At 46.1% G+C, this 17,296-nt stretch overlaps 1 protein-coding gene across 3 annotated transcripts in view; it reads right to left on the bottom strand.

Moving 5' to 3' along the window:
• LOC134355799 (FERM domain-containing protein 5) overlaps nucleotides 1-17,296 on the bottom strand; it is a 183,399-nt gene that overhangs the window by 31,578 nt on the left and 134,525 nt on the right. For all 3 annotated transcript variants that reach the window (XM_063066225.1, XM_063066226.1, XM_063066227.1), the window contains exons 6-11: nucleotides 16,857-16,980; nucleotides 15,733-15,820; nucleotides 12,898-12,986; nucleotides 11,011-11,074; nucleotides 7,578-7,669; nucleotides 1,684-1,758 (exon numbers count right to left, since the gene is read on the bottom strand). In XM_063066225.1, the coding sequence (XP_062922295.1) occupies nucleotides 1,684-1,758; nucleotides 7,578-7,669; nucleotides 11,011-11,074; nucleotides 12,898-12,986; nucleotides 15,733-15,820; nucleotides 16,857-16,980 (532 nt within the window). The remainder of the gene's footprint in view (nucleotides 1-1,683; nucleotides 1,759-7,577; nucleotides 7,670-11,010; nucleotides 11,075-12,897; nucleotides 12,987-15,732; nucleotides 15,821-16,856; nucleotides 16,981-17,296) is intronic.

Here is a 17,296-nt window from a genome sequence, read left to right as displayed (position 1 = left end):
AAGCAGCAACCACAGGACCGGGGCTCAGAGACGGGGAGGTGACGGGTCGTGGCTGAATCCCCCCTCACCAACCCCCCCCCCCCGTTCTGACTGAGGCGGAGTGGTACAGGTGGGAGGTGTGGCCGTGTCACAGGGAGTGCCACTCCCTCACTCCCCCAGCCACCCGGGCTCATCCCCTGGAGTCTGCACTTTCTCTCTGTGGTATCATGGCATTGGTCTGGAGCACGGAGACAGTGACCGTCTCTTGGCTACAGAGTCTTGGCTCCGTACCCAAGTGGAAATGGGAACAGCTCCCGATTTTTTTCAACCTGACATTCCAATCTAGAGATAGAAACATTGCAAACACTCAGACACGAGAGATTCTGCAGACGCTGGAACTCCTGTGCAACAGACATAAAATGCTGGAGGAACTCAGCAGGCCAGGCAGCTCCCAGACACTGAAAGGGAAGAGGGACTGGGAATGTGTGTAAACACACAAGACTTGGGCGTTGCTGGAAATCCAGGGCAATATAAACAAAATGCTGCAGGAACTCAGCAGGTCAGGCAGCATCTATGGAGAAGAATAAACAGTCGATGTTTCAGGCTGAGACCCTTCATCAGACTGGACAATAAGGCCTTACCTTTGCCCTCCTGCACCAGCATCTCGATGAGCTTCAAGCCCACCATGACGCCGAGCTCTTCTTCCACCACCTCTGACTCCAAGCCTACATCCCTGGCAAGGGCTCCCCACACCCGAACTGAAGGCCCCTCCTGCTGTCTTCAGCCCTCCTCTTCTTCTTGGACACCCCACTCTGGATCTTTCCATCTCTAACCGCTAACAAGACATCAACCATCTCAACTTCTCCGATTCTCCGACTCCACTATGGAGCATCAGGCCATTGTCTCTCACGCCGTCAATTCTGGAAATCTCCCATCCACGGTTATCACAGTTCCCATCCCCTAGACAAGCCCAGAACACAAGGTTGCCTCTTTGGAACAGAGATGAGGAGGAATTTCTTTCGTCAGAGCATGATGGATCTGTGGAATTCATTGCCACCAACGGCTTTGGAGGCCAAATCACTAGATATAACTAGGGCAGAGGTTGATAGGTTCTTGCTTTGTAAGCCCATCAAAGGCAGGAGAATGGGGTTGAGGGGGAAAATAAATCAGCCATGACTGAACAGCCCAGCAAACCCAACAGGACAAAAGGCCTAATTCTGCTCCTGTGTCTAAAGGTACCCCCGCCCACTGCTCGTTTCTACTTTCTACCCAAGATCAGTTTGGATAGGTACGTGGATGGTAGGGATATGGAGGGCCATGGGCCAGGAGCAGATCATTAAGGAGTTTAAAGGGTTTCAGCATGTACTAGACGGGCCAAAAGGTCTGTACTTTTCTAGGACTCTGTTAACCTAGCGGTTCTCCAGTGAAAGGTCAAGTACCAGGGTTCTCAACCCGTAGTCCACCAGCCCCTCAGTTAATGGTAGGGGTCCAGGGCGTAAAAAAGGTCGGGAACCTCTGGTCTAGAACATCAGCTGTTTCTTCCCCTCCATAGATGCTGCCTGACCTGCTGAGTTCCTCCAGAATTTTGTGTTGGTGTTGCAAATAATTTTTTCTTTTCCTGGTTGAGACTTCAGCCTCTATTTTTTGCTTTCACTCCTCATGAAATGAAGTTCACAGTGACCTCTACTTACTGTAACTATTTACCTGTATCGGAACCGGCTCCCCTTGAAAAACATGTTGCTGCTGGACACCGTTCGCACCTGACTGGATTTCTCAAACCTGTGGAAGAAGACAGACAGCATCAAATCCAGCACTGTCCCCCGGCCCCCCCTTAGACACCGAGACCTCTCGCCCATCAAAATGGTTCACTGATAATCTTGTTAACCCCTAATATTCATCTACAGATTTGACATCTGAGAGTCTGCAGCCAAGGACAGGAGGTAGAAGGCCTGAAATCTGCCAGTCCGGAGCCAAACACTGGAGGACAGAGGCCTGGAGATGGAGGCCTGGGTGTGTGAGTGGGTGGCTGGGAGGGAGGAAAGGGGATTGTTTTGTCGTGGTTTTTGCTTGCATTGTTCTGCTGAATATGATGGGTATGCTTTGTTCTTGCTGGAATGTATGACAACACTTGCGGGCTGCTCCCTTAGGTTGTGTTGGTTATTAACGCAATCTACTGTATGTTTTGATGTACATGTCATACATAAAGCAATCTGAATCTGTCGTTTGAATACTATGTTGCCTTTAAAACGTTTCAAGTGTCATCAAATGCAAAATAATTCCCGACCCAAACAGGTCAGGTGACCAAAAGCTTCGTTAAATAGGGTGATTTTCCCGAAGGGAGGGATTGTTGGGATTCAGGAGGAAATTGCTATGGTAGGGTGCCACAGTAATGTAGCAGTTAACTCAGCACTTACAGCTCGGGGCATCAGAGCTCGGAGTTCATTCTGACATCATCTGGAAGGAGTCTGTACGTCCTCCCCATGGAAACGGTGGGTTTTCACCGGGCGTTCCCGTTTCCTCCCACAGTCCAAAGAACCTGTCAACCTCTGCCTTAAATATACATAAAGACTTGGCCTCCACAGCTGCCTGCGGCAAAGGATTCACCATTCTCCGGCTGAAGGCCGGCCCTCTTCTCATTGCTACCATCAGGGAGGAGATACAGAAGCCTGAAGGCGCACACTCAGTGATTCAGGAACAGCTTCTTCCCCTCTGCCATCCGATTTCTGAATGGACATTGAACCCGTGAACACTACCTCACTATTTTTTTCCCACTTTTTGCTCTACTTGCTTAATTTAACCTTTTAAAATATATATATACTTACCGTAATTTACAGTTTTTATTATCATGTATTACAATGCACTGCTGCTGCAGAACAACAAATTCCACGACAAATGCCGGTGATATGAAACCTGAATCAGATTCTGAAACATACCTAGGAGGGGCTTAGACAGGGTGAATGCAAGCAGGCTTTTTCCACTGAGGTTGGGGTAGACTGGAACTAGGTTAGGGTTCAAAAGCGAAATATTTAAAGGGAACATGAGAGGGATCTTCACTCAGAGGGTGGTGAGAGTGTGGAATGAGCTGCTGGCAGGAGTGGTGGATGTGGGTTTGACCGTAACATTTCGGAGAAGTTTGGATAGGTATAAGGACGGGAAGGGTACGAAAGGCCACGGTTCGGGTGTGCGTCGATGGGACTGGGCAGAGTACAGTTTGGCATGGACTAGATGGGCCAAAGGGCCTGTTTCTGTGCCGTAGTGTTCTGTGACTCTATGGCTGTATTAGGTAGGCAGGCAGAAGGGAAAGGAGGGGGTGGGGACGGTGCTGTTGAGTGGGATGACATCAGAACACTAATTTGAAAAGAGTTTGGCTTGGCAGATTGTGGTGCTGTATTAAATCAGCTTGGGGCAGCTAAAAGCAGCAGTGGGCCGGGAATATTAACGGGAACTGCTTGCGTGCCTCTGAACAGTGACAGTGACGTAGGGCATGATTCAAGAGGGGAGTTGAAGGTATCTGTAGTGCTGCAGCCATGGGGTCTTTAATCTACAAATAGACTGGGAAAGTCAAATGGTACAAACAGTGTAGAGGACCACTTCCTGGAATGCGTGCGGGGTGTATTTCTAGATGTTGAGGAGCTGACTGGGGACAGGCAGTTTTAGATCTTTTTCAGAAAAGGTCAATTAATAACCTTGTAGGAAACTGCTTCCAGGAAAGAATATCATAACCTGATAGAATTTAATGTTCAGTTCAATCTAGAAAGTGACTCAAAATAGGAAATAGCGAACTGTGAATGTCTAAGGGGCAAATCAGCTGGGTTAGACTGGCAAACCATGTTAAAGAGTGTCGGGGGGAAGTGCAGGCCTTCAAGGAACTAATAATGATGTGTGATACATAAATATTCCTTGGCAGCAGAAAAACTCACTGGGAGAAGTGACCAGCCATGGAGTAGAGCAGTATCGTTGCATCGTTGTGTGGCAAGGCATCGGACCGCAAGACCCTCCAGTGGACAGTATTATCATGGTCTCCTGGCCCCCCCTCTATTTGTGACATTTACCAGGGGCATTAAATATGAAGGGCTTGACACATTGTTGAGGATCCCTACCTCCCATCCAAACAATCTCTTTGACCTGCCACCATCAGGAAGGAGATACAGGAGCACCAGGACTAGGACTGTCAGACTGGGTAACAGCTTCATCCCTCAGGCCGTGAGACTAATAAACACCTCCCCACTATTGAGCTCTCGCCACTAGGACAGCGACCTGTTTACTGTTTACACGTGCTGCACACTACATGCATTTTGAATCATGTTTTATTAACTTAATTATGATAATATTTTGGTGTATGTGCAGTGTGTAATAGATGTTTTGTGCACCGGAGGAACGTAGTTTCATTTGGCTGTTATGTATGTACAGTCAGATGACAATTAACATGAACTTGAACCTTGCTTGGCGTTGAACTCGAAAATGGTATTGAGTATAAGGGCCAGTAGGTGAAGCAGGAAATCCAAGGATTGGAGGCATTTCTGAATTCAGCAAAGGATAGCCCAAGGATCGATAGGTACGAGAACAAACGAGGGAAAAACATAAAAATGGACAGTAGCAAATTTATGAGCACATAAAAAGGAAAAGGAAAAGACTAGTGGGGGGGGAGGGTAAATGAGCATCTCTTACAGATAGAAGCAGGAGAAATTACTGTGGAAAACTAGGAACTGGCAGAGGGATGAAGAAATTGCCTTCATAAACACCAAAAAGTGTCTCCAAAGGTCCAGTTCAAATGAGTAAATAATGATTTCTGATGAGGAGGGTAAGCCTGAAAAAGGCAAATCCCCAGGGCCTACAGGTCCACAACCCAGAGCTTAGAGGGCTTTCAGCTTTTTATGTAGCAGATCTCTCTGATTTATTTATTTATTGATCAATCGAGATACAATGTGAAACAGGCCCTTCTAGCCCTTCGAGCCACACTGCCCAGCATTCCCCCAAATTAATCACAGCCTAATCACAGGACAATTTGCAATGGCCAATTAACCTACGTCCTTGGACTGTGGGAGGAAACCGGAACACCCGGAGGAAACTCATGCAGTTTTGGGGAGAACGTACATGTTCCTTACAGTCAGCAGCGTGAATTAAGCCCAGGTTGTCTCTATCATAAAGCGTTGTGCTAACCACTATGCTACCGAACCAAACTCTCATTTACCAGAATGAAGGGTGATCTCACTGAAACCTATCAAATATTGAAAGGCCTAGATGGAGTGGATGTGGAGAGGATGTTTCCTATGGTGGGGGAGCCTAGGACCAGAGGACACAGCCTCAGAATAGAGGGACGTCCATTTAGAACAGAGATGAGAAGGTATTTCTTCAGATGGAGAATGATGAATTGGTGGAACTCATTGTCACAGACAGCTGTGAAAGCCAAGTCATTGGGTGTATTTAAAATGGAGGTTGATTGCTTCTTGATTAGTCAGGGTGTCAAAGGTTACGGGCAGAAGATAGCAGAATGGGACTGAGAGGATAGTAAATCAGCCATGATGGAATGACAGAGCAGACTTTATGGGCTGAATGGCCTCATTCTGCCCCAATGTCCAATGGTCTTATGAACAGAGCAGAGTTATAAAAACATGGGGTTCTGGTAAATGAAAAGAAAGGCTATGTTATCAGAGACACTGATACTCAGAAGGACCTGGGTTTCCCTTCCACACAGCTCATTGAGAATGGACATGCTGGAAGAGTGGGCATTTAGGAAGTCAAAGATGGTCTCGACAAGATGGGTGATGTTGTATTGGGTTGTGGATTTGTTATTTTGCCTGTAGTTTGACTTTCCTGTGCTTTTCTGTGTTTTTGCATAATCGACTACACACACGATTGTTCAGGAGTTTGCCAGCAGTTACACTTGCTGCTGCATTTTTCTGGAATCTTCTTTACTTCGGTGGTGATTATCATATTATCTGAATCTGGCTATCTGTGATCACTGGAATCCTGTTATCAGTTGTCTGGTATGAAGAGACCATGACTTCCCACTATTGGGAAGAGTCTTTCTCTTTCTTTAATCTCTTACTACACTTCTTCCTTTCCTCTGCTCTGGTGACACTTAATAAGATGATTGGAAACAGGTTTTAAGCCTCATTCTTGCCTTCTGAAGAACCATGGATCGCCGAAATGTCAGGATCCAGTGGTGAGGAGAAGATGATCCCCCCCCCCACACCCCCTGCATGTGAGAATTGAGCTCCAGGACTCATTGTTGAAAACAGATGGGGTGAAGTTTCTTCCCTTCTCTTCCACGAGGACGACAGCACATTCTGTACATCTTCACAGTGGCAGAAGTCACTCAGTCAGCAGGAATATGAAGTTGCACAATCCTGATTTGATGGAGACGGACGTGAGAGCGCGGAGGAACATCTGGAGAAATTTCTGAAATGCCCGCTTCGCTGCTGCTGCTACTGTGCCATCGAGAATCTCCGGAGGAGTAGGCCTCTGAGTCCTCGGCTTTGCTTGTTTTGGCGGCCGGGACGAGGTTGAAGGCGCTCGGCAGAGGATGGCGCTCGGGAGGCTGTATCGGAGGGGCTGGTCGGAGGCTCTAAGTTTTCGGACGGACTCAGTCAGCTGTGGTCAGGTGCTTCCAACGCATTGGCAGTTGTCAGTTGTCGGTGCCTGGAGGTTTATGGCAGGGGAGTTTCTCCCTTTTTGCCGCCTGCTATCGGGGAATATAGGAGTCGATCGGGACTTGAGACTTTTTTTTTAACTGTGCCCATGGTCTGTCCTTTATCAAATTATGGTATTGTTTTGCACTGCTTTAACTATATGTTATAATTATGTGGTTTTGTCAGTGTTAGTCTTTTTGTCCTGTTTTTGTGTGATATCACTCTGGAGGAACATTGTATCATTTCTTAATGCATGCATTTCTAAATGACAATAAACGAGGACTGAGTGTCCTCATAATCTAATATTTTAACCAGAGCAGAGCAGGTTTGGGAGTCCAAGCGGCCACTCCATCTCCCTATGTCCATGTGGTCATATCGTCACATGGAAGGAGATGGGAAGAGGTAGAGGGGTGGGGAGAGATGTGTGTGGGGCACAGCACTGAGGGGCCGACTGGTCTGTCTCAGCTTTGAACGTTGGGGAATCAGAGGTCTGCGTGGGCAGGAGACATGAGGGATAGTGACCGCCTAGATACACGAGAGAGCGAGTCCCGAGTTTGGGGTCCCATTATCGGCAAACCCAGAGTTCGAAGCCTGGCGACGCGGTCCCATACTGGGGTCAATATTGATGATCGAAGCCCTAGGATCAGTTGGAAGTCTGGAAGCTGAGGACCGACGACCAAAGTCCTGGGTCTGTGAGTTGCACTGGAGGTTGCCTGCCCTGGGGAGAGTGAGTGAGTGGGTGGGATGGAGGAAAGAAAAGGGCTTGTCTTGCTGTTGTTGTTGTTAGTGTGGTTCTGCTGAAAACTGTGGGAATGCCATGTTGGCACCGGAATGTGTGGCGACACTTGTGGGCCACCCCCAGCACACCCTTAGGTCATGTTGGTTGCAGTTCACTGCATGTTTTGATGTCCAGCTGATGAATAAATGAGTCTGAATTTGAGCATTTCACTAAGTAAACGCACTCACTTGTAAAAGGCTTGATTCTCCACTCCGCACTTCCACAGGTGCTTACAAGCCTCAGGAGTTGGGGCAAAGTAGGTCAGAATGATCTTTGATTCCTGGTGTGGAGATGAATCACACAGCGGTTAGAATTTCAGATGCAGCTTTGAAACTCACAACCACCTCCCCCCAAACCCCCCACTCGTGCTGGGGAGAGACCCACGGGGGTGCTGACCGCGAAAGAGGCGCTGAGCAGACGCAGACCCCACGAGGGGCTGAGTGACAGCTGAGTCAGAGAGCAGCCTCCATTATCTTGCAGGCTGATCTCGCCATGACACAGAATGTTTCACATTTTACTGTCAAGGGAGTTCCTGGTCAAGACAAGCGAAGGCGAGTTTCTTATCGTGTGTGCAGAGGGGTACAGGGTAGAAGGAGAACATTGCTTACTGCAGCCTGACAGGCACGTAGATACGGCCAGCACACACAACATGAAGTATACCCTAATTATACTACAGTGAAAAGACAGCACAAAATAAGAAATTAGTGCAAAAAAAAAACAGTCAGAGACAAGTTCGTGGCAGTGCAGAGGTGGTCTGTCGTGGTGGTACATGTTGGAACACAGATAAGACAGCACAGGCCCTTTGGCCCACAATGTTATGCCAACCTTTAAGGCTACTCTTAGATCAGTCTAAACCTTCCCTCCTACATGGGCCCTGTTTTTCCATCATCTTTAAGAGTCTTTTAAATGTCCCTAATGTATCTGCCTCTACCACCCCACCCCCCACCCCCAGCAGTGTGTTCCACACACCCACCACTCTCTGTGTTTAAAAAAAAACCCTATTCTTTCCTTCAATTACCTTTAAATTATGGCCCCTTGTATTAGCCATTTCCACCCCAGGAAAAAGTCTCCAGTTGGCCAGACTATGCCTCCGATCAACTTGTACACCTCTATCAAGTCACCTCGCATCCTCCTTACAGAAAAGCTCGCTCAACCTATCCTCATAAGACATGTTTGGAGGCAGAGTTTGAGGGTCGGCACAACAATGTGGGCCGAAGGGCCTGTACTGTGCTGTACTATTCTATGTTCTATGTTCTCTAATTGAGGTTGCTAGGGTTAGTACAAAGGTGACCTGGTGCAGAAGGCGGTTGTCTGAGCCACCTCCAGAGGAAGTCAGTAAAGGAGCTAGGGGCTTGCAGTGTGCTGGTTGGCCATGGGGCGTCCCTTCTGTTGAGTGGAAGCTGGCGTGCCAGCTGTTAGTGTCCGTCTGCCCCACCCGGGAACGGCGCAGAGTTGCTGACTGGTCAGAGGTGAATCTGAGGGCAGTGTTGGAGCTCTCTGGCCCCAGGGTCAAGGAGACAGCTCATGCCTGCCTGGTGGGCAATTGATGGGGTGACGGGGAGTGGATGTTTCCAATAGTTGGAATAGTGGGGGAGTCCAGTACCAGAGGGCATAGTCTCACAAAGAGGGAAGTCCCTTTCGATTAGAGATGAGGAGTAATTTCTTTAGCCAGAGGGTGGTGAATCTGTGAATTCATTGCCATAGATAGCTGTGGAGGCCAGGTCACTGGGTATATCTAAAGCTGCGGTTGACAGGTTCTTCATTGGTAAGGGTGTCTAAGGTTACAGGGAGGAAGTTGGAGAATGGGGTTGAGAGGGATAATAAATCAGCCACGATGGGATGGCAGAGCAGACTCGATGGGCTGAGTGGCCTAATTCTGCCCCTGTGTCTTATGGTCTTATAGAATGCTGCCCTGACCAGTGACTCCCACCTCCCAAGGACAAACCACCAGAAATCCCAAACCCACATCCAAGACACAAGAGATTTTGCGGAGGCTGGAAATCCGGAGTAACACGCACAAAATACTGGAGGAACTCAGCAGGTTAGGCAGTGTCTACAGAATGTAGGGAAATAAACAGTCAACGTTTCGGGGCCAGACCCTTCAGTGGGACTGAAATGTCAACTGTTTACTCCCCTGCACAGATGTTGCCTGACCTGCAGAGTTCCTTCAGCACTTTGTGTGTGTTCTCCACACCTGGTTGGTTTCTGACCACAGCTGGAATATGTGTCGTAGCCAAGGGAATAACAACTTTTTCAGATTTGTTTTTACGGGACTGTTTAATGTCTTTTTCTCAGTTAGCGGATAAATATGGTTGTTTATGTTTAAATATAATATTTAAATGATAATATTTATATGATAATATTTATCATATTTAAATATGGTTAAATATGAATGTACATTTCTTTAGATATTTAGAAATTAGGAATTTTTTACGTAGTTTACTGCTAAATTACCCTTCTGCTTATCCACCTAATTTGACAGATGCTCTTTTTCAGCTTAAACCACTTCAAAAAGGGTTGATAGCTATAATTTATAAACGGTTATTGAATTTACGAATGATAGCTAACGATAGAATTAAACGTGCCTGGGAGTTGGAAGTTCAAGAGTCATTTTCAGATAATCAATGGAGTAAAATTCTTCATTTGGTTAATAACTCATCTATTTGTGCCCGTCATTCCTTGATACAGTTCAAGGTAGCGCATCGAGCCCATTTGTCAAAGGATAAACTGGCACGTAATTTTTCCAACATCAATCCTATTTGTGACAGATGTAATATTGAGGTGGCCACTTTAACTCATATGTATTGGTCTTGCATAAAGCTAGACAACTTTTGGAGAGATGTTTTTAAAACATTATCAAAAGTCTTGGATCTGGACCTACAACCTAATTTACTTATGGCAATATTTGGGATTACCCCATCGAAACCAGGAAATATTCCTGTTTCCACTCAACGTATGATAGCCTTTTTGACTTTATTGGCTAGGAGAGCCATTTTATTGAAGTGGAAGGATTCTAATCCACCTACTTTTTTTTTTGGCTTTCCTCCATTATGTCCTGTTTAAGTTTAGAGAAAATAAGTCGGACATTTGATATATCCTTTAAATTTGAGCAAATCTGGCGACCTTTTATTCAATATTTTCATTTAATTTGATTTATTACCCTTCCAATTTTTTTTGTTTCGAAGTTTTAGATTTAATCAGAAAGTCTTTCTTTTTTTTTGATCATATCCTCAGAATGGACTGCCCAGACCCTTCCCCCCCCGCCCCGTTTTTGTATAGTGTAGTGGGTTATTTTTCTTCATTTAAAATTCAAAGTTTTTTCTTTCCTCTTCATGAACTGATAAGAGGAGGATTGCTGTTTTCTGTTTTTTAAATTGTATACTAGCTTAACACTGTATGATTTTGATAATGTCTATTTCAATCTCTGTATTGTTATTGATATATCTATTTGAGATAATTCTCTTGTTTTTATTTATGTTCTTTTTAAATCAATAAAAAGATTAATAAAGACAGAAAGGAATATGTGCCATACTCTGGATATCTCGGAAGGTCAGGTTGTGAATGTTTTGCAGACAGGTTGTAAGAACAAGCTACATTAATCTCATCAGAGCCAGCACTCACCTCTTTCTGAGTGGCATATAAATTAAATGTCTTTCCTTCAAACTTCATCTTGCTTACTTCAGTCCTGGAAGACAGCAAGGAAATACCATTAGCACCAGGGTCAGCTTGTCAATGTCCCTGCAGGCTTTGCTTTAACTACACTGGAGACCTCTGCTGTACTGTGACAAAGAATTGTTATTTTTCTTATAGTTTAACTTTCCTGTGGTTGCATGTATTTTTATATATCATTGCCTATATACATGGAATTGTTCAGTGAATTTTCCAGTAACTATGGTACAGTTAGCTCTGTATTGCTCTACAAACTTCTTAGTTTCTTGAACTAAGATGTGAAGGAATTGAGCTGAGGAGAACTGATGTTATTCCTCTCTGCACCTTGTGGCGCCTCGGGCAGCGACCCTGCCATTTCTTCAGCATTTTGCCCATTTTCTTCGAGGCCGAGTTGCTAGCTCAACGCTCAACCCAGCACGGACGGAAAGCAGGCAAGGAGGAACGGAGACGAGAAGGAATTTTGTTTCACGATTAGTCGGGAGGAGGCAGGAGAATGGGGAAATAAATCAGCCGTGATGGAAGAGTGCAGCAGACTCAATGGGACCAAATTCTGATCCCATTGTCTTATGATCCAACAATCTCCACAAACTCAGAGTCTTCGGATGCAGGACCTTCAGATCACCTGAGAAGAACAGCCAATGTACACACAGAAAGACCCCACAAGACACATGCAAGCAATGACTGGTTTCACAGGGGACTGTAATTCCTTCAGTTATCAACTTCACTGACCCTCTGGGGTTTGAGTCTTTGATTTATGAAAGATTGCATTTTTCTTACAGTCATAGAATAATGCAGCAGAGATGGGACATTCAGAATTAGAATCGGGTTTATTATCACCGGCATGTGACGTGAAATTTGTTAACTTAGCGGCAACAGTTTAATAAATACATAACCTAGCAGAGAAAAAAAAAATTTAAAAAATAAGTAAATCAATTACAGTATATGTATATACATCAAACTTTACAACTCCTCCCTTGGAGGGTCAGATACCCTGAGCCAATAGGCTGGTCCTGGACTTATTTTATAATTTACTGGCATAATTTACATATTACTATTTAACTATTTATGGTTCTATAACTATTTATTATTTATGGTGCAACTGTAAGGAAAACCAATTTTCCCCAGGATCAATAAAGTATGACTATGACTATGACTATATTGAATAGATTTTTTAAAAATGTGCAAAAACAGAAGTACTGTATATTAAAAAAAAGTGAGGGAGTGTCCAAAGATTCAATGTCCATTTAGGAATTGGATGGCAGAGGGGAAGAAGCTGTTCCTGAATCACTGAGTGTGTGCCTTCAGGCTTCTGTACCTCCTACCTGAGGGTAACAGTGAGAAAAGGGCATGCCCTGGGTGCTGGAGGTCCGTAATAATGGACGCTGCCTTTTTGAGACACCGCTCCCTGAAGATGTCCTGGGTACTTTGTAGGCTAGTGCCCAAGATGGAGCTGACTAGATTTACAACCCTCTGCAGCTTCTTTCAGTCCTGTGCAGTAGCCCCTCCGTACCAGACAGTGATGCAGCCTGTCAGAATACTCTCCACAGTACAACTATAGAAGTTTTTGAGTGTGTTTGTTGACATGCCAAATCTCTTCAAACTCCTAGTAAAGTATTAGGAACCTAACCAAACAGTTTCCACATGCTTGCAGTTACCCCAGATCCCAGGACACCTTTCCTATCTGTGTACCCGTGTATCTGTGAGTACTTTTAAAATGTTGCTAACGCACCCTCCTCAACCACACCCTCGGGCAGCTCGTTGACCAGGTGTCTCAGCCCTGGGACGGTGACAGGGGTGTGCTTCAGGGGCAGGGGACGGGTCGTCGTCGTCCCCACTCACCACTTTATGAAGTGAATCCTCTTGTTTCCTTGTAACACCACAAAGCCAGACGGCGTGAAGGCTAAAAATGCCGCATTCCCTGAGACATCCTGTGGAGAAATGTTCAAAGTAAGTTTCCCTTGAATGAAAAATCCTACAAGAAGTAGTGGAAATGACTCTCCCAACCCCTCTGAGCACATCTACATGAAATGTAGTCGTAGGACAGCAGCATCCATCATCAGAGACCCACACCACCCAGGCCATGCTCTCTTCTCGCTGCTGCCATCTGGAAGGAGGTACAGGAGCCTCAGGACTCACACCACCAGGTTCAGGAACAGTTGTTACCCCTCAACCATCAGGCTCTTGAACCAGAGGGGATAACTTCACTTGCCCCTTCACTGAAGGAGAAAGAAGGCAGAGTCAGAGAAAAAGGGAAAATCTGTGATATAAACAGGGAGTAACACACACAAAATGCTGGAGGATCTCAGGAGGTCAGCCAGCGTCTGTGGGGAGGAATAAACGGTTGACACTTCAGGCTGAGAACCTTCAGCAGGTCTGGACAGACAGGGGGTTCCTCTTGTGTATTTAATATTTTAATAATATTTGAGTCATCTTGTTTGCTGAGTTCTTCCAGCACTTTGTGTGTGTTGTTTGTAAATATATATTGGTTGATTAAGCATTCTTGTTCATTTAAATAATTATTTATGGGTTAATTGTAAAAATACATTTTACATACGTCATCGCACTATCACGTGATACGTGTGTGCCTCATTTAAAGTGAAGAATCCGAATCAGGTTTAATATCACTGACATATGTTGGGATATTTGTTGTCTTTGCAACTGTAGTACAATGCAATACATAATCGAAAAAACTGTGAATTACAGTCAGTATGTTATATTAAATAGTTAAATTAAATAAGTAGCACAAAAACAGAAATAAAAAAGCAATGAGGTAGTGTTCATGGGTTCAATGTCTATACAGAAATCTGATGGCAGAGGGGAAGAAGCTGTCCTGAATTGTTGACTGTGAGCCTTCAGGCTCCTGTATCTCCTCCCTGATGGTGACAATGAGAAGAGGGCACGTCCTGGGTGATGGGGGTCCTTAATGACGGATGCCACCTTTTTGAGGTATTGCTTGTTGAAGATGTCCTGGATACTACGGAGGCTAGTGTAACACCCACATCATCACAAAGTTACACTGCATTTCAGACTCAGTGACTTCCTCTGAATTAATTTAATGTTTTGAAGTTACAAAACGTAAAATCCTGTTGCTCAGGATTTCCAGCACCTACAGACTCTCAAGTCTGTGGAATATGCACAGCAGGACGGGCCTTGAGTTTGAGCTCTCATTTACTGTAACCACAGCGATTCCAGTGTTGACATCAGACTCTCCTGCTGCCCCCCGTAGACACTGCAGCACACCGTACTCTCACACCACCAAAGCAACAAACAGCTTCTCCCTCTTCCTTCTGCACTGGGAAACCCCACACTGTCTGCAATATACTCCAGCTCCCACATCCTCCCTCTCACGTGTGGGAGACGGAGGGAGAGAGAGAGAAGGGGAGGCAAAGAGAGTGGGAGAGAAAAGTGCAGATGTAGGAGGGGAAATGGGGGACATTGAAGGGCAAATGCCAGAAAGCAATGTTCAAAGTTCAAAGTAAATTTATTATCGAAGTGCATATATGTCACCGTATCCCACCCTGAGATTCATTTTCTTGCGGCATACTCAATAAATGTATAGAATAATGACTACGACAGAATCAATGAAAGGCTGCACCAATTTGGGCATTTAACCAGAGTGCAAAAGGCAACAAACTGTCAAATACAAAAAGAAAGAAGTAATAATAATAACTAAGCAATAAATATCGAGACCATGAGGTGAAGAGTCCTTGAAAGTGAGTCCATAGGTTGTGGGAACATTTCAATGATGGGGCAAGTGAAGTTGAGTGAAGTTATCCCCTCTGGTCCAAGATCCTGATGGTTGAGGGGTAGTAACTGCTCCCGAGCCCGGTGGTGTGAGTCCTGAGGCACCTGTACATTCTTCCTCGTGGCAGCAGCAGGAAGAAAGCATGGCCTAGGTGGTGGGGGTCCCTGATTACTTTCCTGCGACAGCACTCCATGTAGATGTATTCAATAGCAACATTCAAAACAGTGTGGAGGAACGGGGTATTGTGGGGTCCAAGTCCATAGACCTCACAAAGTTGTGCACGAGTTGTTAAGAAGTTGTATGGTGTGTCGGTCTTCATTAGTCAGGTGTTTGAGTTCAAGAGCCGTGAGGTAGTGTTGCAGCTCTAGAAAACTCTGGTTCGACCCCACGGAGCATTTAGTTCAGTTCTGGTTGCCTTGTTTTAAGGATGTGGATGCTTTAGGGAGGGCGCAGAGGAGATTTACCAGGATGCTATCTGGACTAGACAGCCTGTCTTATGAGGATAGGCTGAGCAAACTTGGGCTTTTCTCTCTGGAGCGAAGGAAGATGAAAGGTGACCTGACAGAGATATATAAGATGATAAGATGCATAAATAGAATGGACAGCTGGAGACTTTTTCCCTGGGTGGAAATGGCTAATATGAGGGGGCATAGTTTTAAAGTGATTGTGGAAAGTATTTGAGGGATGTTTGAGGTCGGTTTCTTTACAGAGAGTGGTGAGTACGTGGAATGCCCTGCCAGGGTGGTTGTAGAGGCAAATCCAGTTAAGGTGGGATCGATCTAGGAGTGGGTTAAATTTTCGGCACAACACTGTGGACTGAAGGGCCTGTGTTGTATGCTTTAAAGCAAATCTGCATGCTCTGGGATCAGAGGACAGTGAGAGTGTGATCAGCATGGGCTCCAGGTTCCACACCCACACACTGCCCCTACCTTGCAGGGGTGGGGATCGACTCCGTAGGTTTCCAGCATCTGTGCTTTCTTCAGGAAGTTCAGCTCTGCCATGTCTGGAGACTGACCACTGCATTGGACAGGAGAGAAACCCATCACTGAGGGACCCCGGCTGGCCAACAAACCCTCCCACCCTTCCTCCCTCCATTCCCACTCTCTGCAGGATCCCACTCCTCTCCCGTTCACAACCCTTCCCTGTTCCTAAACCTCCCTCGTTCACAACCCTCCCCACTTCACAATCCTCCCTGTTCACAACCCTCCCCCCTTCACAATCCTCCTCCTTCACAACCCTCCTCCATTCACAACCCTCCCCCCTTCACAACCCTCCCTGTTCACAACCGTTCCGTTCCTAAACCTCCCTCGTTCACAACCCTCCTCCATTCACAACCCTCCCCCTTCACAATCCTCCCTGTTCACAATCCTCCCTGTTCACAACCCTTCCCTGTTCCTAAAACTCCCTCATTCACAACCCTCCCCCTTCACAACCCTCCCCCTTCACAATCCTCCCTGTTCACAACCCTCCCCCTTCACAATCCTCCCTGTTCACAACCCTCCCCTCTTCACAACGCTTCCCTGTTCCTAAACCTCCCTCGTTCATGACCCTCCCCCTTCACAACCCTCCCCCCTTCACAACCCTTCCCTGTTCTTAAACCTCCCTTGTTCACGACCCTCCTCCCTTCACAATCCTCCCCCGTTCACAACCCTCCCGTTCCTAAACCTCCCTTCTTCACAACCTTCCCCCCACAACCCTCCTCCATTCACAACCTTCCCCCTTTCACAACTCTCCCTGCAATCCCACCTCCATCCCTTCCCCATTCCCAATACTCCTCGATTTCCAGTTGTCTGACCAATCCATTCTACCTGACAATTCCCAACTCCCCACCCTCGCCAATCTCTGTGAAAATACTGCAGCAGCTCCTTGATTCACTCTGTGAATTGTCTGCCAGCTGCCCTTTCTCTGTGACTGTAACACTTTATTCTGCATTCTGTAACTATTTTTCCCCAATGAACGGTTGTAGTGAAATGCTCTGTGTGGACGGAATGCCAAACAGTGTTACTGCCTTACCTCCCTACACGTGACAATAATAAACTATTTATTGCCGTACCTAAGTTCCGTTTTGTGGATCTCTGCAATTTTTCTTTCCAACTTCTCGGAATGTTTGGGGAAGAACTGGAACTTGGAACTGTATCCTTCGGGATGTTTTCCTGGATCATAGTCCCCAATTTCAGCTGGAATTGAGAACATCTTTGAGTAAACAGGATGGAAGAGGCTGGGTCTTCCGTCTTGTCTGAGCAACCTCTGTACCGACCCGGACGAGATGTGCATTGATAAAGCACCTGGCAAACACCCTCAGCCACCTCAAAGCATCTTCCAGCCAGTTGGGGAATGGTTGCCCTGGAGACCCAACAGCAGTTTTACTCTCAGCAGCTCCACAGAAGGGTAACCAGGATCAGTACCTTACTCTGGGGTGGCAAGAACCCAAACCACCCCCCCCAACACACCCCCTCACTTCTCACCCCCTCCCCGTTCCCGACAACGCTTAAC

This window comes from Mobula hypostoma, chromosome 13, assembly GCF_963921235.1.
Source record: "Mobula hypostoma chromosome 13, sMobHyp1.1, whole genome shotgun sequence".
NCBI lineage: Eukaryota > Metazoa > Chordata > Chondrichthyes > Myliobatiformes > Myliobatidae > Mobula > Mobula hypostoma.
The sequence above is the reverse complement of the archived record's forward strand: the minus strand, read 5'-3'. Positions and strand labels throughout refer to the sequence as shown.